The sequence below is a fragment of the Lampris incognitus genome, chromosome 14 (genome assembly GCF_029633865.1).
Source record: "Lampris incognitus isolate fLamInc1 chromosome 14, fLamInc1.hap2, whole genome shotgun sequence".
NCBI lineage: Eukaryota > Metazoa > Chordata > Actinopteri > Lampriformes > Lampridae > Lampris > Lampris incognitus.
Window position 1 is genome coordinate 36,289,790 of NC_079224.1, and position 17,749 is coordinate 36,307,538.

The 17,749-nt window shown below is 47.4% G+C and overlaps 1 protein-coding gene across 1 annotated transcript in view; it reads right to left on the minus strand.

The window, feature by feature from the left end:
* Positions 1-592: 592 nt before the first annotated feature.
* The window catches only part of chd7 (chromodomain helicase DNA binding protein 7), a 111,603-nt gene continuing 94,446 nt past the window's right edge, over positions 593-17,749 (minus strand). The window contains exons 26-41 of the mRNA XM_056292499.1: positions 16,670-16,759; positions 15,438-15,541; positions 13,158-13,287; positions 12,629-12,744; positions 12,017-12,437; positions 11,434-11,642; positions 9,171-10,193; positions 8,095-8,261; positions 7,703-7,957; positions 7,006-7,176; positions 6,278-6,508; positions 4,149-4,373; positions 3,857-3,997; positions 3,484-3,588; positions 2,864-3,032; positions 593-2,008 (exon numbers count right to left, since the gene is read on the minus strand). Coding sequence (XP_056148474.1) covers positions 963-2,008; positions 2,864-3,032; positions 3,484-3,588; positions 3,857-3,997; positions 4,149-4,373; positions 6,278-6,508; positions 7,006-7,176; positions 7,703-7,957; positions 8,095-8,261; positions 9,171-10,193; positions 11,434-11,642; positions 12,017-12,437; positions 12,629-12,744; positions 13,158-13,287; positions 15,438-15,541; positions 16,670-16,759 — 4,603 coding nt within the window. The 3' untranslated portion in view covers positions 593-962. The remainder of the gene's footprint in view (positions 2,009-2,863; positions 3,033-3,483; positions 3,589-3,856; positions 3,998-4,148; positions 4,374-6,277; positions 6,509-7,005; positions 7,177-7,702; positions 7,958-8,094; positions 8,262-9,170; positions 10,194-11,433; positions 11,643-12,016; positions 12,438-12,628; positions 12,745-13,157; positions 13,288-15,437; positions 15,542-16,669; positions 16,760-17,749) is intronic.

A 17,749-nucleotide genomic window follows, 5' to 3' on the forward strand; every position in this document is an offset into this window, starting at 1 on the left:
TACCATACACCATAGACAGCCACTGGACAGAGGGGGTTGGTGTGTGTGTGTGAGAGAGATGTGTGTAAAAGTTTGTGCATCTGATGACCCAAGAGACCATGTGCTTGGATATGTACGCATCTTTCAAGCTGTATGTGTGTGTGTGTTCAGGTCAGTGTGTGAGACTGAGTTAGGCCAGTCCATTATCTTCCCCTTCAGAGTCTACCTGGTCTGATATGAGAACTACAAAACATTGCTCTGAAACAGAGCAGCAAAATTAACTCCATTTCCCACAATTCCTTTGCAGCAGCTTCGTCAGACAGACAGGAGGACAGCCATAATGCCATTTTAGAATGATAGAGCGTCACCGGAGCTTTCTTTTCCTCAAGGAGATGCTGCCAAAAATATCAACGGTCCACAGACAGAAGAAGAATGTAAATTAAACTCAAAATAATAATAATAAAAAAAAACAAACGAACAAAAAACAAAACCCAAAAAAAGATGAGAACTGAAAGCAGCAATGATATAGTACTATTAGAACCTTGTGGAGTCCTATCTGAGGGATTTCAGAGAGTCGATGCACCGCTCACAGTGCACACAGGTCAACTAAAGAGAGAAAGAAACAGTCTTCAACTGTAAGCCGAGCTCTGAGTGAGTCCTTACTGTTAAAATTTCCCTGACTAGACTACCGCTCAGAGACTTAATTTACACACACACACACACGCGTGTGCAATCCTCTGACACATAGTTAATATAGCTGGCCAAAAAAAAAAAAAATCTCACCAAAGGGGGAAAAAAACAACAACAAAAAAACAAAAAAAACTGAATCGATAATAATAAGGGTTTGGATATTTCAGGTGGGGAGGTCTCTAAACGTGGCGTGGTGAAAGGGAGAGAGGTCGAGGGGGAGAGAGGTGGGGTTACAGAGAGAGAGGGGTTTTGGGTAAGGAACATCCAAAGCCAGTCAGTTTTGTTATTTTATTTCAGTCACTCTTGTCCTTCGCTTGAGACAACGACTCCCCTCTCTCCTTGTTCTCTCCTCCCCTTCCACTGTCCATCGGCGAGTCCTCCCTCTCTCCTCCCGTCTCCTCCGCTCTCGCTGCACTCTCGGCTTTCTCCTCAGCCAAGTCACTCTTGCCTCTGCCCTCCTCTGCCTGCTCGCCTGCACTTTTTGCTGCATCCTCTTCCTCCCTCCCTTCCTGCTCTTCGTCCTCCTGCGGGGGGTTTGTGTTCAATCCGCTTCCCCCCAGGGCACCGGCCATGGCGCTCTGGAGCTCGGCCAGGGTGGAGGCCGTGGCAGCAGGGAAGCCGGGCAGGCTGAGACCTCCAAGTCCCGGCGGTAGGAACATGGAGGGGTAGAAGAGACCCGGGGCCATGGTGGAGAGGAGGAAAGGATTGAATGCCATGGAGTTGGCAGACATGCCGGCCGCAGCTAGCAGGGCTGCTGTGTCGCCATTGACCGAGCGGTCAGCTGACTGGTCGACAACTGGGATTGTTGGGGCTGGGGCTGCAGTCGCGTCATCACTAGACTTCTCTGTTTTCTCAGCCTCACCTTCCTTCTCTTGCTTTCTGCGCTTCACCTTCTTCCTGTCTTCCTTTGCGTCCGCCTCCTCTTCCTCCTCTACAGCCCCCTCTTCCTCATTATCCTCGTCTTCCCCCCTCTTCCTCTTGGTTGTTTCTTCTACCTCTCCTTCACCCTCCATCGTTCCATTGGTGCTGCCCGCTGCCCCGGTAACCACAGCATTGGTTGCTGCTGCAGCGGCTGCGGCCGTCGCCAGGTTGCCACCGAACAGCCCACCCAGACCAAACATGCCGGGGAGGGCAGTGGCCATGTTGGGGAGTCCTCCCATGCCAGGCAGCATGAGCGGCAGCATGGAGGCAGCGGCGGCGTTGGCAGCGGCCTGCTTGGGGTCAGTGGGAGGGGGGAAGGCCATCAGCCCAGCAGCCAACTGGAGAGATTGCAGGCTCTGGAGAGAAGACAGGTCCATTCCTCCAAACAGGCTGTTCAACAGAAGAGGGTTGATACCTCCTGCAAGGGGACAGAGAAAGGGACAGATGCTCAGCTTATAGTGTTAACTTATAGTGGATAAAACACATTCTGGAATTCGTAAGACTTAACTTTCCGACCGAAGTCCTGAGGTTTTTTTTTTTTTTTTTGCTCCCTATCAGATCCAAATCGTTACATATTCTCTGCCAATAATGATTCCTGATCCGATATTTACATTTCCTGTATAGTGCTGCTGCACAGTGCACACTTTGAGTGCATTAAATTTAGTAAAACCAATCCAGTTTAGGTCAGACATGCTTGACAATAGGCCATGCAACAACAAAAAACATCACAACTGTACCTTAAGGGTTTTCTGTTATTTGTTTAACAAAATAAACACGCTATAAAATATATTACAATAGCTTCCAGATATAAAAAACAGCAGAAATTTTAATTGCTTGTGGCTGTTCACTTCTTAAAACACATGCTTCAGTACTGCAGGTTCTATCAGTTTATGACACCTGGCAGAACACAATGGGGTGTTCACAACACTTATATGACAGCTGGAGTAGACAAGAGCACAGGAGGAAAGGATTGAAATTAGATCAGGCTTAATATGGCCGATACCGATTAATTAAAACAAGCCTTGATCGGCTCCAATATCGATCTTTCAGATGGAGACATCATTAACATTTAATTAGTTCATTTGTATAATTTATTTTTCTTTTCTTTTTTGTTTGTTGTTTTCTTTTTTGGGTGAGTGATGTCTGCAAGTGTTAGAGGCTGCTGTGTACCGGAGTCAAATTCCTTGTGTGAATAGGCACACTTCGCCAATAAAGTTGATTCTGATTCTGATGTAGCTGTACTATTATTCCAGTTTTGGTACTAATGGTTCACCTGTAGATGAAGTGGCTGTGGCCAGAGAAGCCTGGGCAGCCGCTGCCTGGGCGGCTGCTGCCGCCTTAGCAATCTCCGACTTGGGCCGTCGCCCCCGACGACGGACGCCCTCCTCCCTGACAACTGGGCCTGTCAGCAAACGGTCAAACATTGCCTCAGGGAGGAAGCCCTGGGGAGGAGAAAGGAGAGGTGGGTTAGGATGAGAGAACAACTTGAAGGCAATTTAGTTTCACTCAATGTCCCAGCACACCTTCTCAGCTATTTTTGTACCTACTGGTGAGGGACAGAAGGTTATTTGGGTAGTTTCTATTATAATGAGCTGTATTTTCCTTAACTGATTGCCAGAAAATTAGTTCTGATTATACATTCAAATGAAGCAACAAGAACAACTGTTGCCATTATAAACAATAAGCCCGACCATCTGTTTTATGCTATTGTTTGGTCCAATTTGTGAGGCTTGGACTAGGGTAGAAATAATGAAAGCCGCAGGTGCTATGATCTCACATGGGCTGTGATAGTTCAGGGAAAACAAAAACCACCACAATTAAGTAATGGGGTCATCAAGCTATGTATTCACCATTAAATACAAGTTCTCCAAAGAATTCTCATTGGCTACTCACCGACTGCTTGACAATGTCTGTCCAGTCAGGGGCGATGGCAAACTCCGGGTTCTCCAATAACCACCTAGGGAGCTCCTTCATTGGTGGAGCCATGGCCCCGCCCATCTGGGAAACAGGAAGACAACTAGATTAAATTCTTTGCGCTAAAATTCACGATCAGTGTTATGACCAGACCAACAAATGTGTACATATGGCATGACGTGTAATCTACTATTTCGTGGATGTCTTACTGGTCCCTGTTGTAATGTGTGTAATTAGGTAACTACATGACGGTGAGTCCTGAAAGACACCTGTCTGTTGATTGTACTCAGAAACTGAATCAATTCTTCTAAAGTGAAACAGGCATATAAAAACTCAAACAACAATCGGTTACCTTTCGTCCATTGCGTTTGTTGACCACGGGCACTCTCTCATCACCGGTCAGGGTGTTGATGTCAATCTTATTTGGGTTCCGGCAGCGGTGACGCTTCTGTTTGGGCTTGGAGAACTGAGATAGCATTAAGTCCTCACTCTTCTACAGCAGACAAAAGAAACAGATGGGTGTTAATTAGTGATATTTCTACCTGAGTTCAAGATCTGAGACTTGGAAGACTAAGACAAGAGGAGGAAGATGGATAGAATGAGGGAAATAAAGGGAGAAAGGAGAGGAGTAAAAAGACTCTTACTGGTGTGAATCCAGCCATGTCCATGGTAAAGGTAGGGTGCTGCCTCAGCCAGTCCCTCAGCTCTTTGTTAGAAGATGCTGTTGCTCCTGCATCACCCTCCTCCAGACCACTGGAGGCTGGGGGCCTGGTGCTGGGGCTCAGCCCAGACACACTGAGAGGCCTATGGGTATGGGAAACATCCTGGACCCCCTCTGCACCTGGAACTTTGGTCCCTTCAGAGTCATCCTGGATGAAAAAAGGATGCAGAGATGAGGAAAGGAAAAAGCTATTTTAATTGCAGTGTAACTGTATTGATTATAATTGCAAAACATATTGATCCGGGAAAAAAAAGGAACACCCCCAACTAAGGCTGGGCAATAATCAATATCCCCACTTATCATCTTTCACTTGTATTGTACTGAGATAAAACTAAGATATTGCATTATCGTGATACAAATTTTGTCTAAAATACCGGAGGGTGTGCTCCAATTATTGGGGCATCACATTGCTTAGCCTCCCTAGGAAAGTCTACTCTAGGGTGCTGGAAAGGAGGCTCCAACCGACTGTTGAACCTCGGATCCAGGAGGAACAATGCGGATTCTGTCCTGGCCGTGGAACAACGGCCCGACCAACTCTTTACCCTTGCAGAAGTGCTGAGGGAGGGATGGGAGTTTGACCAGCCAGTCTACATGTGTTTTGTGGGCTTGGAGAAGGCTTACAACCATGTACCCTGGGGCACTGTGAGGTGGGTACTGCGGGAGTATGGGGTACAAGCAGTTGCTACAAGCCATCCGGTTCTTGTATAACCAAAGTGAGAGCTGTGTCTGCATTCTCGGCACAAAGTCAAACATGTTTTCGGTGGGTGTCGGACTCTGCCAAGGTTGTCCCTGGTCTCCGATTCTGTTTGTGATATCCATGGACAGGATCTCAAGACAGCCAAGGTGAGGAGTGTATCCATTTTGGAAACCTCAGAATTGCATCTCTGCTCTTTGCAGATGATGTGGTTTTGTTGGCTTCATCAGAACGTGACCTCCCGTGCGCACTGGGGCGGTTTGCAGCTGAGAGTGAAATGGCCGGGATGAGAGTCAGCACCTCCAAGTCTGAAGCCATGGTTCCCTACTGGAAAATGGTGGATTCTTCCCTCTGGGTTGGGGATGAGTTGTTGCCTCAAGTGAAGGAGTTCAACGATCTCGGGGTCTTGTTGATGAGTGAGGGTAGGATGGAGCGGGAGATTGACAGGCGGATTGGTGCGGCATCAGCAGTAATGCGAACATTGTACCGGACCATTATGGTGAAGAGGGAGCTGAGCAAGAGGCAAAGCTCTCAATTTACCAGTCAATCTTTGTTCAAACCCTCACCTATGGTCATGAGCTTTGGATACTGACTTAAAGGGTGAGATCGTGGATACAAGTGGCTGAAATAAGTTTCCTCTGTAGGGTGTCTGGGCTCAGCCTTAGAGATAGGGTGACAAGCTCAGAGTCGAGCTGCTGCTCCTTTGTGTCAAGAGCAGCCAACTGAGGTGGTTCGGGCATCTGATAAGGATATCTCCGGGGCGCCTTCCTTTGGAGGTTTTCCAGGCACGTCCAACTGGGAGGAGACCCCGGGGTAGACCCACAACTCGATGGAGGGACTACATGTCCAATCTTGCCTGGGAACACCTTGGGATCCCCCAGGAGGAGCTAGAGGGTGTTGCTGGGGAGAGGGACGTCTGGAGTGCCCTACTTAGCTTGCTGCCACTGCGACCCGACCCCGGAGAAGTGGCTGATGATGAGGTGAGATGAGATTAAATGTTGTCTAAAATAATCATAATGGGAATCTATTACTTAAACTGTATCACAAAATGGGGTCTGAAATATTGAAGGGAGTATCATTTGAAAACTAGTTTTAGTTGGATATTATACTTATATTACCAAACAGTTCAATATGAAGAACCTCAGTTAGTCATAGTATTTTTGAATGTGTATGCAGATATTGATATATATCATCATGTAAAATCTTCCGTTTATCATGATTATATTTTCCACATTGCCCATTACTACATTAAATATGCATGCTCACACATTTTTGCCATTATTCCTGCGGCTCCCCTCCTGACCCCACACCCACATACACACACACCACTCGTCCCCACGCAGTCTTCCCATCCTCACCCCTGCTCTTTTGTTTCCCATGAACAGGAGTTCGAGTCCCTCCACATTTTTCCTGCGCCCACGTCTCCTCCTCATGATGGGTAGGTCAGGATCCAGTGAGCCATTGGCTCTGTGACCAGGGGAAGGGGTCTGCTGGAGCAGTTCCATCTGGGCCTTGAGAGAGGGGTTGGTCCCCATGGTGCTGGGAAAGCCAGCCATTGAGGATGAGGCCTTGTGGTGATGGGGAATGCCCTAAAAGAGAAGGAAAGAAGAAAGAAAGCTGTTTTATTTTGTCATTGTACAGATTGCAATGAAATTTTTTCTCTGCATTTAACCCATCCTATTGTATAGGAGCAGTGGGCAGCTGCAGCACCCGGGGACCAACTCCAGTTCTTCTTTCCATTGGGTACAGTCATGAGTATTAACCCGAACATGCATGTCTTTTTTTGATGGTGGGAAAAAACCGGAGGAAACCTACCCGGAGGAAACCCACACAGACATGAGGAGAACATGCAGACTCCACACAGAAAGGACCTGGGACGGTCTGGGGTTCGAACCCAGGACCTTCTTACTGTGAGGCAACAGTACTAACCACTGGGCCACCATGCCACCCAAAAGGATCTTGGCATTGGTGGGAGAAGAGCCAATCAAATATGATCATCAATTAATTGGTTGTTGGAATTGGTTGGTTTTACACCAATAAACATGCCTTGAACAAGAGACATTGTGTGTGTGCACGCATGTGGTACCTTAGTGAGATCTATAGCTTGGTTCTGGCTCTCGGCAGCTGCGTGGTTCTCTCGGAGCTGCGCTACCATCTCCATCAGGTTGCGTCGCTTGGCAGCCCTCTCTGCCTCAATCTCCACCTTTCTCCTCCGTCGCCTCCTCTGGCGTGGCACTGTCAGGCTAAGAGGGTCGTCCTAAATGGGGGAGGGAGTGGGAGGGAGAGTGAGACTTTTGTCTTAGACCCTGACATTTTCAATTTTCATTTATTCTTTGTTGGGCACTTGTAATATCTGCCTCCACTGATAGCAGCACCCACTGGTGCTAACACAGGCAACTTTTCGTTTCAAGTGGGAATGCTAATCAAATCATATTTCGAGTTATGCTGAGGAATAATTTTAACAACGTTTTTCTTGGCCTTGTTACAGTTAGGCAGGTAAACCAAGTGTTAATATAAATCAAAATCCAGAATGTGAAGGAGCAACTTCAAACATCAGAGAATTTCCTCAGGCTGGCTTCTAGTGTCATCTACTTTTCACTTTAACTTGGCTGTGTTTTTGGGCAATAACAAAACCGGTGCAACACCATTCTATTTTGTGCAAGATGAGGTGAGAATAATACTTCTCCCACACTGTAGTGTAAATTATATCACGAGAGTTGTGGGCTTAAAGACGATTGGTGTGCTTGAGTGATAACCCTCTGTACTTTTGTGTCAACACTCACATTAACCTGAGGCGATAGCGTTATATCTTCACTTCCACTGTAGGTGGGGTGAGCGGAGGCCATCGACAGCTCGGCTAAGCTCCGCCTCTGCAGCGGGCTCTCAGTCACTGTGGCTACAGTTGCAGTGCTTGTTGTGGAGCCATACCCGGGTAACAGATTGCCAGGGTAATCAAAGAGGTGTCGTCTGTTGACAGGCCACTTGCCCTTCAGGACCGCGTCACATACATTATCCATCCGGTTGATCATCACTCGATCCTGAGACAGAGAGGGGAATGGACAGTGTGTGAAGAAAAGACAGGAGTTGAGAATCAGTAAAGCAACAATTTAAGAATCTTCTGGCCTTTACAAACTGTTCAACTACATCCTGTTGAGGTTGTGCATGGATATTTTACCTTAGGCCAGAATGAAAATGCGTAGGTTCGATCCTGCAGGGCCTGCAGGGCAGAAGGTTCAGGAAGGTCGTCGTGACAGAATCCGTCTCGGGTCTCGTCCCGGGCAGACGTGCTTAAAGACGCGATGCTTTCCTCATCAAAGTTCTTCTGTTCTGAGGCAGCACTCGCTGTTGATAGTGGGAAGAGAATGCAGTTCACATTTCACCTTTTTAATAAAAAGGAACTTACTAATGTCAGGGGATTCAAATTAATTGGAATTCCTCACCCTGGAACCCAGACTCATTAAAACACTAGTACTCTTGTGATGAGCAGAAAACACCAGAAACAGGGCCATGACCCATTATGTAATCAGAGAGGATGGAGAATGACAACGGGGACAAACAAATTAGGAACATATAAGAATGATTATTATTTGCCATAGCTGAAACCAAACAGACATTTACAGCGTCTCAAATTTTGCCTTTTTATTACCCAAGAATAAGTTGGTTTTTTTTGTGGATTTTACCCCCTTTTTCTCCCCAGTTGTATCCGGCTAATTACCCCACTCCTCCAAGCCATCTAGGTCGCTGCTCCTCCGATTCGGGGAGGGCTGCAGACTACCACATGCCTCCTCTGATACATGTGGAGTTGCCAGCTGCTTCTCTTCACCTGGCAGTGAGGGGTTTCGCCAGGGGGACGTAGCACGTGGGAGGATCACGCAATTCCCACCAGTTCCCCCTCCTCCTGAACAGGCGCCCAGACAAACCAGAGAAGGTGCTAGTGCAACGACCAGGACACATACCCACATCCGGCTTCCTGCCCACAGACACAGCCAAATGTGTCTGTAGGGACACCTGACCAAGCCGGAAGTAACACGGCGATCCCCATGTTGGTAGGTAACGGAATAGACCGCTACATTACCCAGACGCTTAGAAAAAGATTTAAGAACCATTTTTTCATTGCATGTAAAAAAGCTAGAACTGCTGTGACAGGTTTATTTTCCAAACCTATCACCCATCACAAAAACTACTGGCCACAAGCTACTAACCATAATCCTGTACCAACAGAAAGCGATAACAGTCCAGTTTTCTACCTACCCTCAGCCTGAGATGATTTCTCTGACTTGTCATCTTCATCCATCCTCTCCTCTTCTTCATCCTCCCGGCTTTTTTCTGTGCCCGCTGATTTGGGGGACTTTGTGATGTCGGGGCTCTCTTCCTCTTTCTCATCCTCCTCCACTGCTGTCTTGAGGAGGGGCTGTGTTTTGGGAGAGGGGGTGGAATCTTCTGGTAGCTCTGTGGTCATGTCCATCTGCTCCCTTGGAGTATTGACAGGAGTCGACTTCTCCTCCTGTTCTTTGTGCGCATCTTTTTCTGGATCATCTTCCATTTTAGAACTGGTCTTTTCTCCTCCACTTGCCTCCTCATTCAGTTCTGCCCCCTTTTCTCCTTTCAATAAGGCCACCTCCTCTTCTTCCTTCTTGACCTCCTCAGGAGAGAGAATGGCTATATCTTTTTCCTCTCTGCCCTCTTTATGCTCCTCTTTGACAGGTTTTTCAGTCTTTGTGTGTGGAATGTCGTCAGTCCTTTCTCCATCCACCTCGTTTTTCACCTCCATCTCGGTCTTCTTGTCTGTCTTTAACTCCTTTTCTTCTCCATCCTCCTCAGCCTCATCTTTAGTGGCCATAACAATTGGACTGGCAGCAGCTTCAGCGCAAGCCAGCTCTTCTGGGCTGAGCAGAGGAGCAGGGGTGACGTTCACTGTCCCTACCCCTGCTTTGGTGATCTCTCCCTGGGGTACGACCCCAGCTCCAGCCCCTCTCTGGGCAGTAAAGCGATGGTGGGCTTCTAAGAAAGCCAAGGTTGGATCATTTAAGATGTGATAGTCCGTCCGGCTCACTCCATGCTTAGAGGCACCCAGGAGGAGGTCTCGGTCATGACGGCCACACTCCCACCACTCAGGGAGGTCTGGGGAGGGCTGGCAGAGCTTGAGACGCTCAGAGAGAAGCGGATGTGGGAGGACCTGCTCTCTGATACGGCGGAGCAGCTCAATACGGTACAGTGTACGAGAGGCACGCTCCTCTGTGATGGGATCGATGATCAGGGTCGGGTCTGGAAGTTCTGGAAGAGAAGAAAATCCCTTGTTACAAAGAATCCTCAACCAAGCAGAATATGTAACTTGTTGTGTAACAGAACGTAGTTATTCTGTGATCCCTACGGATCACTCCCCACAGTTCGGCATGCATGTGAACCACGGATTAATTGCAAAATTTAACCATCATAGTGAAACACAGTTTTACTGCCCCTGTTACTTTTTAAAGTAATAATTCCCTAAATCTCAATGCAGAGTTGCAGTGAAAAGGCAGACAAGACAGATGCATGCTGTTTTATTCTGAAGTGCAATGATTGGTTGATTGTGAAAAAAAAAAAAGCTGTTGTGTGTTCACGTGAAGAGGGCATGTTGAATCCCAATGACTCAATCAGGGATGCTTGTGTTTCAAAAAGCGCAGAGAAAGTCGTGGGTTGCGGAGGAGCGAAAGCACTTGAAAAGCCCCCGTGTCATTTAAAGGAAGATGGTATCATGCCTCATATTGCATGTTAACAACTGATTATTGAATATTTTAAGATTTTATATAAACACCGGACATCTTGAATGTTGTTTTCATTTAAGACCATGGGCAAAAGTTCCTTGCTCCAAGTCCATTCATCCATTATCCAAACCGCTAATCCTGCTCTCAGGGTCACAGGGATGCTGGAGCCTATCCCAGCAGTCATTGGGCTGCAGGTGGGGAGACACCCTGGACAGGCTGCCAAGCCATCACAGGGCCGACACACACACATTCACACCTAAGGACAATTTAGTACGGCCGATTCACCTGACCTACATGTCTTTGGACTGTGGGAGGAAACTGGAGCACCCGGAGGAAACCCACGCAGACACGGGGAGAACATGCAAACTCCACACAGAGGACGACCCCCAAGGTTGGACTACCCTGGGGCTCAAACCCAGGACCTTATTGCAGTGAGGTGACTGCACTAACCACTGCGCCACCATGCTCTAAGTGTTTTACAGAATAAATGGAAAGCAAAGTTATATGTCTCCTTTTTTTTTCTTGATTTGAAAAATTATCCGATCCGTGACCAAAACCGTGATATGATCCGAACTATGAATTTTGTGATCCGTTGTCCCTATATAGTAACAACATAACTATGCAGTTTTTGAGAACTATTCAACTGTCACCCATGTAAGTTTTTATATACACGCAGCAGTCTAGTGTGTGTGTGTGTGTGTGTGTGTGTGTGTGTGTGTGTGTGTGTGTGTATAAGCAGTTCCCCTGACTTAACTCTGAATTTTGCTCACCTGTGTCAGTCTTGACCTGCATGCGACAGACACGTTTACACATGGCAATGAATGAGTAGTAATATTTCTCCAGGCTCTCATCGGTCTTCTTGTCCAACCGGGCGAAGGCCCTGAACTGGGTCCAGTCGAACCGCTGTCGCTGGGTGTCAAAGACAATGCCAAAGGTGGACACGACCCGGTAGAAATCAGCTTCCTCGCGACGAGTCCATCTGGGACGTATAAAAGAGTGCACTACAGGTTAATTTAACAGACAATAGCAATCTCTGAACATGCACCACAAGTGAAAAAGTGAACGTTATGAGTACTGTGTGAGATGTTTTATAGTCAGAAAAAGCAACACGATTTAGTGTATTGTTATACAATAAACTGCTGTCAATGTCAACTGGTCTTGACCTCGTACCCTGTTGAAATCTCACTGGAGGAAATGATACCGTCACTTATCACTCTCTTTAATCCCCAGCTCTCCAATACCTTAACAATGTCTACACTGTTCAAATAAACATTTATCATAAAGAGAGGGTAAATCGGACTAATAATAAAAGACTGGTTGAACTCATTATATAGCAGTAAAACATCATAATACCTTTGTCTTCTTTCCTTATAGAACATGGCTCCCTCTGCCATCAGGGCAGCATGCGCTGCTACTGCTGCTGCCTCTGGCATGAACTGTGCCCCCTTGGCCAAATAAGGGCTTCCTTTGGCAAAATAAGGGTTTCTTTCTGTCACAAACCCCCCTGCTCCTCCGTCTTGGGTGTAGGTTGCCCCTCCCCCTTCTGCAACCACGCCAATGGAGGGTAGGAACTCTCTTCTACGCCGCCGGCGTCCATCAGGTCTGCTGAGGGCCTCCTGGCGAAGCTGTTCTCGCCGGTTTGTGCGCTGGTAGGCTGTGATGAGGCGACGCAGACGGGCAGTCAGTGCAGAGGCTGCTGGCCAATAGAGCCTCTCTGTTGGGCCAGAGGCTCCACCCCCTGCAGTTCCTCCTCGACCATCTTCGCCTGATTTGGCTAGAGAGAGAGCAGAGGACAGAGAGGAGGGAGGGAGGGAGCAGGACAGATAGAGAGTAACAACAGTTTAAGGTACTGATGGTGAAAACTGTTTGGATCTGTGTGAATTAACTGTAAACTCAATCAGTTCAATAAGCCCCGAGTTAGACAGATGACCGAGTCTAGTAAAACTCTAAGTTGGCGGGGGTTACCTTCTGTCTCTCCCTCCATGGTGTCATCCTTGTCGTCCAGAGGAGAGTTGGTGAAGTCATCCAGGTCGTCTTTGAAAGGCATCCTCAGTGGCTTGTACTCTGGGTCCTCATCCTCACTGTGAAGGTGTGTGTGTGTGTGTGGGGGGTGGGGGGGAAGAGAGATGGGAGGTAAAAGAGTTCAGGGGGGAGGGGCAGAAGAGCATTTTTGTTTTTTATTCACAAAGAGTTCAAATCTGTACAGAGGCAGTAAAAACTGTGAGTAATGCAAGGGAGGTAATGTATGGCAGGAAAAGAAAAAGAAAAATACATCAATGACAAAGTGAAATGAGAGCGGCTTGAGAGAAAAAAAAACGCAAAGGAAGGGAGCGGACTGAAACAGAGAGTGGCGAAGAGAAGGTGAACGAGAAAAATCAAGTAAAGACATAGTAAGGGGGAGGTTAAATAGAGAGAAGAGAGGGAAAGAAAAAAAAAAAGAAAAAAGGGGAAGGAAAGCCGTGGGGGTGATTTGTGCTGGCAGAGCGTCTCCTACCCCTCTACACCATCTGCCATCATGTCGGTGCCCCTCTGCTCTGCGGCGATGGCCTTGGCGTCAGGCATGCCAACCCGCTCCAAGAAACACAAGGAGGGATCGGCTCGCATAGAGTTGTACTTCTCATAGCCTGGGGGAGAGACGGGAGAGAGTGAGAAAATAAATGTTAACATTGGAATCAAGGCCTTGAGGAGTGTGTGTGTAAGCAAACAGCCTTTTGGTGATACTTTGCTGCTTATCAGTCACTGAGTGATCAACATCAATTTCTTCCTTGTAGTAAGAGAGGGAGGCAAACACACTGTTCAAAGCACACTCCTAGAAAGACAAAAAAAGAGTTGTGCTTTCTAGCTTGCTCTCACCCAGACACCATGCCATGCACCCCACCCCCTGCCACACACAGCGTTCATATTAAATGAAGGAAGAGACAAAAACAGCAGCAGAAGGGCAGACCCCAGGAGCCAGCTGCTGACAAGACAGACAGGCTCTGGGTGTGTGCGCGTGTTGTGTGCGAGTTTGTTCGGAGTGTGTGCACGTCCGAGTGTGCCTGCAGGTGCTCATTTTTGTGTGTGTGTGTGTGTGTGTGTGTGTGTGTGTGTGTGTGTGTGTGTGAGTAGATGAGAACAAGTGAGTGAGTGTGAGAGACAGAGAGAGAGATTAAAGCAAGAGACACGGTGTCTGTACGTTATAGTGAGCTAGTAACTGTGTGCATGTGTGCGTTTGTGTGTCAGGGTGCGTGTGGGTGAGTGTGCGTGTGTCTGTTGAGTGCATCCAAGCAGAACAGATTAGAGTGTGCAGATCCAACTGAGACACATCGGGGAGGAGGAGAGATGAGGGAGGGAGGGAGGGTGAAAGGGGAAATGTGGAAAGAAGGGGGTGGAGAGAGGGGAACAGATCATCCTTCACCCCTCTTGCTTGCTTTCCTTCCATCCATCCGTTCTCCCTTCCTTCCCTCCTCTAAACACCCCCCTCTCCTCTCCATCACATTTCAATTAGGATGGATGTGGTGACACTGTTCCTAACTGCCACACTCAAACACAGTTTTGTGCCCGCAGCCAAATGCTAATCAACAGGGCCTTTATAGGCCATCACTCTTCTGTGTGCGCGCGTGTGTGAGAAAGAGATAGAGCGAGCGAGGGACGCGCACCCTTTTTTTCTCTAAGGGCCTCCCTTGTGAATGAGGATTATGATTAACTATGGGTGAGTCCTATTACATCTCTGTTTTGTGTGTGAGTGTGAGTGTGTGTGTGAGCGGAGAGTGGGAGCCCCTCCCTAGCCCATCCTAATTGAATCAGAGAGGATGGCAATGATGGAGAAATTATGACAATTAGCCCAAATTAATATGAAAGAGGGTCTCCATCCACAGTGCACACACAACACCAAGCCTAATCAGCTTGTCTGAGGGATTCGAAAAAGCAAAACCTGGATCTATAGGTGGGGGTCAATGGAAGATTAAAATGGGTCCTCAAGGTGTCCAAACGAGTATCCATTTTTACTTGCCATGTTGTGCTTTAAAAGCACTTTAAATCCAATGCAAGGTAGGATGAAGGGAAAACTAAGCGAGCAGCTTTGTGATCAATGTAAAAAATAAAATAAAATGTGTGAGGTTAGCTGCGCGGAACTCGAAAATTCTTGTTTAATTAGCCTGCAAAAAAAGTTCACATTTTTTGCCACTTGAACTTCGACATTATCAAATAGACAACAACTCTAGGTTTTCTTATTAAGACCTTTAAGAAGTAACTCAGATATGCACAAACACACACGCCTGGCTAGCAGTTGAATGCCACCAATCAATCATTCTCCTGATAGCACGTTGAGCTAGCCAGCTGCGTTCCGCTATTGCCATGGCAACACCAATCAACCGGTGGCTGCAGAAGTGGGGGGGGGGGCAGTGTATAATATGTTTCAAGGCACCGATGTGCAACTGTTGGTGTTTGTTTCTGGACGTTAGATGCATTTGAAGATGGCTGTGCGCAATGACTGATGTGAGCAAAATATGTGTTTGTCATGCTGACTGTTGAAGGCACTGGTGTGCGCGTGTGTGCGCGCGTGTGTGTGTGCGCGCGCGCATGCGCTTGTGAGTAATATATGGATAACGCATTCCACCTTTGGGAATTTGTGTGTATGTAGTGTGTGAGCGTAGTATCTGTGGTTATGCTTCATTTTGTATACATGTAACGCCTACATGCTTGATGAAGCAAACTGGTGTGAACTGTGTCTGAAAGTGTTTTATGATGGTGGCTTATGAGGGTGTGTGTGTGTGTGTGTGAGTGTGTGCCTTACCGTGTTTGAAGACACCAATGAGCAGCGCCTTATCTGCCTCACTGTCCCACCAGTCAGCTGGGACCTCTGCATGGAAGGGCTGAGGAATCCAGATGTCCAACTCACTAGACAGACAGAGTAAATGAGAGTAAATATAAAATGTCTAATTCACTACAGGAATCTTTGTTTTCACATTTTTAAAACTTCCCTGTTGCAAATTATTGGGTTCTCATCTAACCGCCTGCATGAATTTAATTCATTAATGAGTTTTTTTATTTCAAATTGGAAAGGAAAAGGGAGTAAATCAGATTATGTCTTGTTTGTTTTTATCAGATTGTGTCTCAGTGGTGTCAGCTGCCAAGAAGGAAATGTCAGTCTGTGACAGAGACCACAAAGGGACAAGAGACACCATAAGAGCGCTCATCTTCACGTCATCACTACGCATACATAGTGTAGTTGTTTTCAGTTCAAATGGAGCACTGTTTTTTGGGGGAAAGCTTATATCTGAGAGCCTGTTTCCAAGGAGTAAAGAAAGTGTGGCTCATATTTGTATTGGGTGGGTTGGGCCTTCAGCCATGAAATGTTCTCTACAAACAGAGGTCAAAATGTCTGAGAAAAGGGCAGGCTAAATTCAAGACACAGCTTTTCTTGGACAGTACAGAAAATATGACAAGCCTACAACGTGCGCTATAACAGAGTGCAGAATATGGGGGGGGGTGTTCAGCCTCGCTATGTGAAACGAGAAAGAGAGAGAGGAGACAATGGATGCAAAGGGAAAGAGGATGACAAGATGAGAAGAAGAAATGTGAGAAGCAGTCCCTTATCTCTGCAAACAGCAGCAAGCCTGGCCCTGACTCCAAACACACACAGACACAAACCCAAGCACATGCCAAGGCTGGCATGCTAAATCCCACTGGCATATGTTGGTACGCTGGAGCCCGCATGTTTGCGTCTGGCATGCGCAGTAAAACACAACCAACCACACACACACACACACACACGGAGAGGTCTGCCACAGCAGCCATTGAGTGGAGAGGGAGAGAGGGAAGGCAAGAGAGAGGCAGAGATGAGCATTAAGTGCACGTGCTCAACATTACAAATGCATACACATCTGGGTGAAAGGGTGATGGAGGGAGGAGGGGGAGGAGAATGGGAGCTGAGGAGAGATGGTGAGGCACAGGGGCTGTACAGCACTGATTGTGGTGAAGGGACGAAAGAGGGGTGTGGGTTGGTGAAGGAGAGCATCTACCGACCTGGATTCGGCTCCTTCCAGGATGCGTTCCGCTGCATCCCCTATGACTTCCTGTCGCAGGTAGTACAGCATTCTCACCCTCAACAACACCCTGAAAACAGAGCAAGATGCAGAACACTTGAAAGAGTAATCCCTACTTTAGCGAGAGAAAAAAAAAATCACTCGGTCATGTGACACAAACGGAGAGCTAGATTTGAGCTGGTTTTGACATCGGGACAGTGGGAGTGATGCTGTGCAGGAAGTCTACTTTGCTGTCAACATTTGCCATCAGTAAGTGAGAGATAATGAAATGATTCAAAGCCACTGAAACCATTTTGATATAGAAGAATGGAGCAAGACAGAGGGATGTAAGGAGAGGACATCATTAACTGGCAGGAGGTGGGAGCGAGAGAGGAGAAGAAAAGGATATAGTCCTGTGGATGAAGGGAAATTACAAATTTTGAAAGAAAGGAAAAAGGAGGCTCCAGCCAGTCACTCCCATGTTGGCCACACACACATTCTGCATAACACATTTGTGTACTTCTGTGTATGTGAGGGCTTGTGCATGGCCATCAGTGACTTCAGAAGTTGAAGCCTGAGTATGCGTCTGGCTGCGTGTGTCTGTCTGTTGGCAGGCTGTGTGTGCCCATCCATCAATGTGCCAGGCCTGATTAGCCACACAGCTCCGTGCGCCAGTTTAGCAGATGGCACCACATAATCACCCCCAAGTGTGACTGTGTGCTTGCGTGAGTGTGTGTGTGTGTGTGTGTGTGTGTCTCTCACCAACTTCCAACAGGTCTGCCTGCCTAGCACCTGTACCGGTGAATGGCAAATATGCGCGTGCGCACACACACACACACACACACAACACACAGACAAACTTCCATCTTGGGGGTGGGGGGGAAACAAAAAACAAAACTGGCATCTGGAGGGCAAGACAGCATATCTCCCTGACAACAGGAGAATTGGCAAGTGAACTCGAGAAAGAGAGAGGGGGAGAGAGAGAGAGACTACTTACAAAGGGAGTGATTTGTATGTGAAGGGCGATAGCAAGCCTTTGGGTCTTGCTGTAGCCATACTGGGTTTAAGGTACCATCAGCAC